This window comes from Notothenia coriiceps, unplaced genomic scaffold (assembly GCF_000735185.1).
Source record: "Notothenia coriiceps isolate Sejong01 unplaced genomic scaffold, NC01 NC01_scaffold00023586, whole genome shotgun sequence".
Classification (NCBI taxonomy): Eukaryota; Metazoa; Chordata; class Actinopteri; order Perciformes; family Nototheniidae; genus Notothenia; species Notothenia coriiceps.
In genome coordinates, this window is record NW_011356287.1 from 496,074 (window position 1) to 505,971 (window position 9,898).

Below are 9,898 nucleotides of genomic sequence, written 5' to 3' on the forward strand. Positions count from 1 at the left end.
TACGTGCACATCTCTTAGGTAGGGTAAGAGTGGTTCTTCCACCTGGACGACCCGATTATTCCCCTAACTACTTATTCAATGACACTCCGCACTGTCGTGTCTTTTTACATATCCACAAATAATGAATCCTTTAGAACAACCGCCGACAAAGTCGAGAGGTAATTGTCTGTTTATAAAATTGTGTGCGGCACTTGGTCTAGTTTATTAATCGTCATATTCATGTGACATTAAAGAGATCCTTTAATTAGAGGACGAGTTTAATAAGACGTGGTAGGGCAAACTTTCTGACTTGTCAGTCAGTTGGAAAAGTCAGGACATATGGACCACGACGCTATACACAGTTCTACACGACGCTGAAATTTATTTGACATCCAAAGAGTATTTGATTGTTAGGCAAACGCAGACTCTGTTGATGTCGGGAAAACTACTGGTTTTATGGCTAAATATCTTAATGAACGTTCAAATATTCCGCTTCACTTTGCTTTCTAAGAACAGGTCAATTTTCCTCCCACTGTCATGTATGTGTTCGAATATTCTGCATTTTTCCTGGGCGTACTGCTCGACACCCATCCTCCACACTGTGACTTTTTGAAGTGACTTTCCTCTGATGTTTTTATTGATGCCGTATACCGCTGTTTCTCTGGTTTTGCTGCATGCGTGGGCGATGCAGCAGGTACTTGGGGTTAAATCGTTCTGAGTGTCTGTGTGTGTGTACTCTGTTGTGATGTCTTCCTTGTCTTTTTCTTTGTGTGGTGTTTCTGCTTTATGTTTTGCTTGTTGATGTTCAGTGTTTAGCATTTTGTGTAGTTTTGCGAGTGTTTTGCAGCGACTGCTGGGTGTAACAGTGGGCGTGTGTTTCATTGTATTTATACGAGTGTATAACGTGTGTTTTCAGGGGCAGTGTCGCAGGTCTTGGACAGTCTAGAGGAGATTCACGCCTTGACGGACTGCAGCGAGAAAGACATGGACTTCCTGCACAGCGTCTTCCAGGACCAGCACCTCCACACCCTGTTAGATGTGAGTAGAAATCCCAAAAGCGACCGGTAGGGGGCATCACAAGTCAAGAGTTAGCTATTGTCACTATTAGTCCTTAATGCACCTTTAATGTACTAGCCTGTACAATTCATATTGTGTGGGTTTTCCTTGTCTAACGAGATCAAACTGCGCTTACTTCTCGTTTCAGCTCTATGACAAAATCAACAGCAGGTCGTCCCCTCAGATCAGAAACCCTCCGAGTGACGGAGTGCAGCGAGCCAAAGAGGTGAGGAACCGGCTGCTCGTTTTCACGAAAGAACACGAAATTAAATCCGGGAAACACATTTAAAACAGGGATCTCATTGATGTCGTTCGAAGCTGAGATCATTTTTTCTGGGATCCTAAAAGCTTTCTAGGTTTCTGTTGACACCTGTTTCTCCTTTATTTTTCCTCACCAGGTACTGGAAACGCTCTCCTGTTACCCCGAGAACATGGAGGCCAAGGAGCTCAGGAGGATCCTCACACAGCCACACTTCATGGTGGGGAAAGATGTAGATATGTTTTGGCCCATGTGCACTCAAGGCATACGGTACTGGGGTGGGAGATTACAACATTTGGTGTCAGAAAATAGGGTTCTCCTAAAGTCCACAAAGCTCCTTAGCACCTGAGACGGGGGAGGGACGGACACAGGGAGAGGGGAGAGAGCCGAGGAGGAGGCAGGAGGAGTTTTGTCAGATGAGTGTAGAGGCTGAAATGGACAAGAAGGACAATTAAAGAGTATATTTGGATTTAAAGCTGATGCACTTGGACGCCATGTTAAGGTATAACTATTGAGAAACAGTTTGGCCCGTGTTGAGTAAAGGTGTAATTTCAAGAGTGTTTTAATGCATGTACAGTCGTCTGTATTGCGTTTGTTGTCACTTGCAAAATTGAACTGCAGCTAAATGTCGAACGGTACTATCTATGCAACTATAGGGAGCCCACATAAAGGCCGATTCAGTCACAGCGCCAGGGGTCCGGTTGAATCCAATTAGCCCGCGTTGCTCTTTGACCCGACTGGCTGCCTCAGTGCTTTAGTAGAATGGATGTGAAGGGTTTAAGCATGGTAGCACATAAGGCTAGCGCACCTCACTTACAGATAATTAGCCTTTACATGTTTTTGTTTGTAGCGTTGGACTCCAGTTATGACCCAAGGAAATACTTTGTTCTTCGTTATCGTCAAGCAGCCACAGTGATGTTCACCGCCTTAACGAACACGTTGTCTCTGCGGTGAGCAGATGTGACTGTTTGGCAGACGCAGCGTGTTGCCGTGTTTGTGAAAACACTCAGTGTGTGAGTGAGACGATTAGTGGCCGGAGAGGATTAGTGTGAGCCACGTGGTTCAATGCTGGAGCTCTCCACATGGCCGTGTGTGTGTGTGTGTAGTAACACTTTGTTGGAGTGTTTTCTGCTGTAGTTGTTCAGAGCAGCTTGGGATTGTAGTCCAAAGTCTTTCCTCAACATAACAGTTGTTGACATGGCCTGTGGCTGTCCTCTTGTGTTTACAGCATGGTGTAATTACTGGCAGTAGCAATAGACTTCACTGCTATAGAAAAAACAGACTTACTGACCATTAATGTGTGTGTGTGTCCACAACCCAGGCTCTGCTGCAGACCCACGACGTGGTGGCCCACGAGGTGTACAGTGACGATGCGTTGAGGGTGACCCCCCCGCCCACCTCCCCTTACCTGAACGGAGATTCCCCGGACAGCACCAACGGGGACATGGACCTGGAGAACGTCACCCGGGTCCGCCTGGTCCAGTTCCAGAAGAACACAGACGAGCCCATGGTGCGTTGACCAGCAGATTGTCACATACGGATACATGCGCAGTTTTTCTTTTCAACACCCAGTTAACTTTTGGAAACATGTACCGGTAGTAAATATTTAGAAGTCCATGCCGTGCTTGTCCGACGCCGAGTGTTCCTTTTGCATTGGTGTTGGATTATGTTGACAGAAGGTGCGGTTACCCTCAGGTCTCCCTCTCACCCCCTCTCTGTCTCCTTTAGGGCATCACTCTGAAAATGAATGAACTGAACCACTGCATCGTGGCGCGAATCATGCATGGTGGAATGATTCATCGACAAGGTACGCAACCCTATCCAAGTATTCTGACATTAAGAAGAATCAGAGGGATAATCGAAACTGTTGGTGGGACTAACTTGCGGATAATTGAAATGCTTCTATGGGTCAGGCTCCCTGACAGCTGCGTCCTGGCATCTGCAGCCTTTATTAACGTATTCCGTTTCCGCTTTAGGGACTCTGCACGTAGGAGACGAGATCCGGGAGATAAACGGCATCAGCGTTGCTAATCAGACGGTCGAGCAGCTCCAGAAGATGCTGGTATGTCACACACATTATTGTTATCGTGCCTTAGTGTGTATTTGTATTAGCAGGCGTCGTAACATTTGGATTTGTCAGCAGCTGCCGTACTATGCCGACAGTGCTAACGATAGTTTGTGTGTCGTTTATTTTCCGTTATTGGTTTGTATCGTGTGTAATAAAAGCTGATATGAAACATGCCTTTCTTTACTGTTTGCGCACAGAGGGAGATGAGGGGTAGCATCACCTTCAAGATTGTGCCCAGCTACCGGTCCCAGTCCATGTCTTGCGAGGTAGGGATTCAGAAACCTGCATGGACTTTAACATACTGTATTTTGGGTGGAATTAATAAAACAAATGTATAATTCTTTTGTTGCAGAAAGAGTCACCAGATGTGTCTCGACAGTCGCCCGCAAATGGACACGCCAGTGTAACCAGCTCCATCCTGGTAGGTTCCTTAGTTCAAAGAAGAGCATTTCATATGTATTGTTTTTATAGCGTATAAAAGCTATATCAGTCATAGTGTGTTGTGTAATTGAAGCTTCGAATGAAGAACCAAGCACAGTCTATTTCAAACTGAACCTTTACTTTATATTCCTTTAACAGTTTTCAAAAAGAACGGTGGAAGACAGAGAAAAATGCACTCGACATGCTCGTATTCAATTTTTATAACAACAGGAAGCAGTTAGAGGAAGGGACATACTTGCGTTTCAAAATAAAAGCATTTCTTGTAAAACGTACCTTTTAACTTATATCAAGAAATCAAATAATCAAATGCTTTACTGCCTTAAATAACAAGTTAGGACATAGTGCAAGGTATCGTGTCAGCTGTCAAGTTTCATACCTTGAAATTGCCAGAATCAGTGGCACGTGTTGTTTCCTTCAAATAAAAACATGCCATCTGGTTTTGGTGTGATTTAATGGTTTTATTAGTGCGCTTTTTAATTAACACACTACATTTAAAAACACGTCTTATCCCAACTAGGACCTCCCGGCGACGATCCAGCCCAAAGGCCGCCAGGTGAGATTTCCAAAGTCCTTACACTGAACTCATTCAACTGTTTAATCCTCTTCCTTTTGCTTTACTACCGATATCACAACTAACACTCGTTGGAACAGATCTGCACGTACAGTATGCACTCGTGTGTTCTTCCATTCCCATCACATGTGTTTAGTTTTGTTCTCCAATGTCAGGCAGTAACGTGACTCTTGAACATTGGAAAGGATTCCTCCACAATTAAGCAGATGTAGAGAAGAAAAGAGAATGCGAGGAACCCTCGGTTCGTGTCCTCAGTTGATTTAGGACATTATGTCTGTCACGCCGTTGTACCTTTTTTAAACGTGGTAGAAACACTGTCATTTATCAGACTCCACATCCTATTTTCTTGACGCCCCTCTGCCGAATGTTTTCTTCAGCATGATATACGTGTAAGTGTGTGTGATGCTCTCAACCCCATAGATCTCCAGACCTGCTATCAAGGACAAATTGTCCATCAAGGTAAGACGTCTCTTAGTGGACCCTTTGTAGAAGTAGCCTCCTCCCATCCCCATGGCAACGTGCGGTTCCCCATCGTAGTGGTGTGTAGATCCCATGCTGGCTATTTGGTGTGTCAGTGGTCATACAAGGCAACCCAAAAATGCGCGCGTAAGCCGCGTTAAGAAAGGTTGCTCGATAGCTGCGGTCCGCTTTCATTTTTCCAACTGTCTGTGCTGTGCAGCGCTTTGGGTCACGCTGTCGATTTGCCCTCTCCTTCTGTCGCCACGGGCTCGGGTGCAGCATTTTTTATTCCTTTTACGTTGGCAGCTTGGCCGATCATTTTGTATCCCCCCCTCCATACATATTCATTGTCGTCTTTGCCGCCGAGTCACCCGCTAACTCCGCCACTTTTACAGATTTACGTCCGCGCTCAGTTCGAGTACGACCCTACCAAAGACGACCTCATCCCGTGCAAGGAGGCGGGCGTCCCCTTCCGCGTCGGGGACATCATTCAGATCATCTCCAAGGACGACCACAACTGGTGGCAGGGAAAGTTGGAGAACACCAAGAACGCCACGGCGGGACTCATCCCCTCGCCTGAGCTGCAGGAGTGGTAAGAGAGACACACCTTGAAATGTTTTTATGTTGGAGTGAAATAAAGGATACGTTTTTTTTTAAATGTATCAATGTATTTATTATCTTGACTAATCTACCTCTGTGTAGTCAACGACATCATGCACAAATGCTGTATTAGAAAATATTGTAATGTTACTAAAGTTTCTTGATTTTGTGTGTCGTGTCAAGTCTTTTATCAATGTTAGTCAAGCAAGTCTCAAGTCCAAAAATATGCGAGTCAAGTCAAGAAAATCATTTTTGATATCCTCCAGAAATGAATAAAAGCTAAATCGGCTTGCCATAATTATTTGTCGTAACTTGTTAGCGTTTGTATTTCTCCACGTACGTGCCTGTAACTGTTTTTGGCAACCTTTGCAATGATTTAACTTCCGCCCACGTGGCCCGGAGGCGGTCTGTCACATTGACCGCTTCTCGACCTCCACCAAGGTTCACCATTAAGTGAGGAGGAGTTGTACTCTGAGGCCTTGTTTCTTACACTACCACAATCTTCTTTCTTTGTTGCATTACACAACCCTTATTTGATGTAATATCAGTGATGCAAATTAGTCGCTTTTCGGCGCCTCCCGCTTTTTTTATCGCTGATTTGGTTGACTTGTGTAATTCGTGGAGAACCGAAGAGTCTTCTCACTTCAAAAAAGAAGAAGAAATCTAGATCGCAAAATAATTAAACAAGCGAGTGCCTGTTTTTCCTGGCCAAGGACAGGTTCATTGAACACAACACGAGCGTAACGTGTCTTCACCATAGGTCTTCACGTGGTTATGTCTCGTCTGGAAGGTGTAACGGAGAGCATCGGAACGCTGCTCCAGCTCTTCAAATATTGCAGTACCCATAAGGAGCCGTACACATGCCGCAGTGTTTGCGAGGCTGTGTCTTTAGTTGTAAGCACAGTGGCGATCTGTTGTTATTAGCATCTGGTTAGCTAGCTATGCTAACGAATTTAAAGAGCTTTTCTACAACCAGGTGGAAGAGAGCTCTCTCCTGAGAGGCTCAAATAACCCTCAGTGAGGTTAAGGCACACCTTGATATGATCATTATAGTTATTAATGAGACATTAGAGACTCAATTATTAACAGGTATAAAATACTATATGACAGTAACAAAAAAAAGTTGTTAAAAATAACAAGAATAGAGTTTGAAAGGGGAGTGATTTGTAAAATATCCCAAAAGAAAAATCTGTCATTGTCAGATGGTATATTACGATGTTTTTTTTCTGCTTCGAATAGTTCTCTCTTTTTTCACCATACCTGTGTTTGCATCACTGAATATATATATAATACTACAACACATTATTAACGTTCAGGTACTTGGTAATAATTAAAGGCACACATTAATGCCGAACGACATAGGAGTTACTGTAAAGGTAAGGTACAGTAAAAGCGTACGTGTGTTTGTTGCAGGCGCGTGGCGTGTATAGCGATGGAGAAGACCAAACAGGAGCAGCAGGCGAGCTGCACCTGGTTTGGTAAGAAGAAGAAACAGTACAAAGACAAGTACCTGGCCAAGCACAACGCAGGTAAGCATTGCCGTACGCACACAGCGCAAGGAAGCTAATTGGCTATATATATGTATTTGTACCTAAGCTGGGATTTTGGGGCTTTGTTTGCAAGGCCACGTAAAGGTAAAAGAAAATATAACATTACTGTCGCACCTGTTTGGAGTTTGTGTTAGTGCTGCATGTCTGTTGCATTTCCCTCTGACAGACCTCTCCCACTGCCTTCTGACTAACAGTGTTTCAAGTAACATTTAGACGGTAACAAAGTTTTTGTGTTTTTGTTTAGTGTAATGAGGTTTTCTTTTAAAGTGTCTTTTTTTATTAACCCTTCCTTCCTTCCGCTCCCACCCTTTGTCCATATTTCATGCTGTCTCTTACCCAATGACATGGCTGCATGTAAGTAACTCCAGACAGCTGGCGCCCAGCTTCTGTGTTTTTCTACCTCTATCTGCTTTTGAAAACTTGTCCTTAATGTGTCTTTGTTAGCAATGTATTTTCACATTACATATGATGTAGGTGATGTAACAAACAGAAACAGCCAAACTTCAAGAAAAGTGCAGTTATAGCTCATCTTTATTGATTCCCAGAGGCAGTGCTTAGCACTGGATATCTTCTGTCTGGCGCATGGAGCACTTGTGCTGAAATAAAATGGGTAGGAAAACTAACAGTTGAAAGATACAAAATAATGAACATCCAATTCTACTTAAAGTATATAAGAATAATATGTTTGGATTCTATTTAGTGACGAAAGGTGCAGCTAGATGAATTACTTTGAATTGTTTTTCCATCCTTCACTGTTACTAGTGCAGTGAATTCTCCCTTCATGTTCTAATGTCGAGTTTGTAGCGGACATAACTGAGAATTCTGTTGTCTAAAAAAATGTTGAGTAGAAGTAGTTTACACTCTTGTCAGGGAAGTGCCATTAGCTTTCGGTCCTGACTTAATACCAAGAGCGTTTGTAATGTTTGAGCAACCTTTTTATATCACAAAGCAGGAGTCTGGTGTTGGGCGCGAATACGCTGTTTGTCAATTAACACTATGTGCCAGACTAATGCTCCTCTTGTGTCGCACAGTGTTTGACCAACTAGATCTGGTGACATACGAGGAAGTGGTCAGAGTGCCGTCTTTCAAAAGAAAAACACTAGTGTTGCTCGGTAAGTAACCAAGCGTTTATATTGTCTTTAGAATGTGAAAGTTGTTAAAAGCAATTGTCCTAAGTTGTGAGATGTGAAGATTGCAACACTTGAGGATTGAGGTTTAGCCTGTGTGTTGCTTGGAAGCCATCTTGGTTTCTTTCCTTTGTTCAATTGGGACCATCCCTGGCAAAGAACAGAAAGCACAATTAGCAAGACAAGAAGATTCACGCACTCAAGCAGAGAATCCCAAAAATGTACTCCAAGTTAAATGAAACTCTATTTTGATCTTTTATACATTTTCCATTTCTGGATTTGCTTTTTGCTATTCTTACTCACACTGTTATTATTATTTGTGTGGTATTACAACAGTTAAATTATCTCTGCTCTCTTATCTTTCAGGTGCACATGGAGTCGGCAGGAGGCACATCAAGAACACGCTCATCACCAAACACCCCGACCGCTTTGCCTACCCCATCCCCCGTAAGTCAAGCACAGACGATACAATACACTATATTGTGGGGGTTCCTTGTGTCCCGTGGATTAGCTTCCTCTCTTGCTCTCCTCTTATCAATTAACTTGTTCTTATAATAAAGATTGTCCTATATTTTGTACATAGATGTCTCTGTATTTATTGGAAGGTTCTGACAAAGTGGTAGTGTTTCCTGCCACACCTACTACTACTACTACTAATACTACTACTACTACTACCACTACCACTACTACTACTACTAATACTACTACCACTGCCACTACTACCACTACTACTACTAATAGTCCCACTACTACCACTACTACTACCATCACCAACACTACTACGACTACTACTACTACTACTACCACCATCACCACCACTACTACTACTACCACCACTACCACTACCACCACTGCCACTACTACTACTAATAGTCCCACTACTACTACTACTACTACTACCATCACCACCACTACTACTACTACTACTACTACCACCATCACCACCACTACTACTACTACCACCACCACCACCACCATCACCACCATCACCACCACTACTACCACTACTGAAGCGTCTTTGAGTTGTGAAAAGTGCTATATAAATAAAATGCATTATTATTATTATTATTATTATTATTATTACTACTACTAATAGTCCCACTACTACCACTACCACTACTACTACTACCACCACTACTCACTGATCTTTAATGTACTCTAATTTTCTCCCTCCCGACCCCTCCCTCTCTGCTCAGACACGACTCGGCCTCCCAAGAAGGACGAGGAGAACGGCAAGAACTACTACTTTGTGTCTCACGACCAGATGATGCAGGACATCAGCAACAACGACTACCTGGAGTACGGCAGCCACGAGGACGCCATGTACGGCACCCGGCTTGAGACCATACGGCAGATCCACCAGCAGGACATGGTCTCCATCCTGGACGTGGAGCCGCAGGTAACAGAGGGGCTCTGGCCCTCTTGGAGTTGTCCCCTTTCCTGAGGCGGTGTTTGTAAATGTAAACGGTCTGCAAAGGGAGAAACAAAGCACTTTTTAATCATTGGAGCATGTCGACAGGACTCAAATGTACAAATACTAGCGCCGGCCTAAACATTTGCCTAACACAGGGGTGTCAAACTCAATTTCTTCGTGGGCCACATCAGCATTATGGTTGCACTCAAAGGGCCGGTTGTAACTTTAAGACTATATATCAAAATAGATATATAAATATTTAATATATATAAAATAATGTATTATATGACATTATTGCCTCTGCATTGGATTATTATCGGATAGGGTAATAACTTCATAATTAACTACGTCTGAAAGCAGAAGTCTAGGGCAAG

The 9,898-nt window shown here is 43.4% G+C and overlaps 1 protein-coding gene across 4 annotated transcripts; it reads left to right on the plus strand.

Annotated features, from left to right (window-relative positions):
• The first annotated feature begins 798 nt into the window (after positions 1-798).
• LOC104954649 (peripheral plasma membrane protein CASK) lies at positions 799-9,579 on the plus strand. Of its 4 annotated transcripts, none has more exons than XM_010781817.1 (15): positions 799-1,017; positions 1,184-1,261; positions 1,434-1,514; positions 2,616-2,804; positions 3,023-3,101; positions 3,271-3,356; positions 3,560-3,628; positions 3,715-3,783; positions 4,321-4,356; positions 4,795-4,833; positions 5,229-5,425; positions 6,847-6,962; positions 8,030-8,095; positions 8,477-8,557; positions 9,307-9,579. In XM_010781817.1, exons 1-15 carry the CDS (start codon positions 964-966, stop codon positions 9,552-9,554), a joined length of 1,488 nt encoding a protein of 495 aa, XP_010780119.1. In that variant the 5' UTR covers positions 799-963; the 3' UTR covers positions 9,555-9,579. The 4 variants fall into 4 exon arrangements, with proteins under 4 accessions (XP_010780119.1, XP_010780121.1, XP_010780118.1 ...); XM_010781816.1 differs by having other exon boundaries at positions 803-1,017; positions 8,015-8,095; positions 9,307-9,569; XM_010781819.1 differs by lacking the exon at positions 4,795-4,833 and having other exon boundaries at positions 800-1,017; positions 9,307-9,575.
• The last annotated feature ends 319 nt before the right edge of the window (positions 9,580-9,898 follow it).

Excerpts from the sequence above, each read along its gene's own strand:
- LOC104954649 (XM_010781816.1), top strand. The coding sequence starts at position 964 with ATGGACTTCCTGCACAGCGTCTTCCAGGACCAGCACCTCCACACCCTG. Across the intron at positions 6,963-8,014 it reads CCTGGCCAAGCACAACGCAG|TGTTTGACCAACTAGATCTG; the intron begins GTAAGCATTGCC and ends TGTGTCGCACAG. Across the intron at positions 8,558-9,306 it reads CTTTGCCTACCCCATCCCCC|ACACGACTCGGCCTCCCAAG; the intron begins GTAAGTCAAGCA and ends CTCTCTGCTCAG.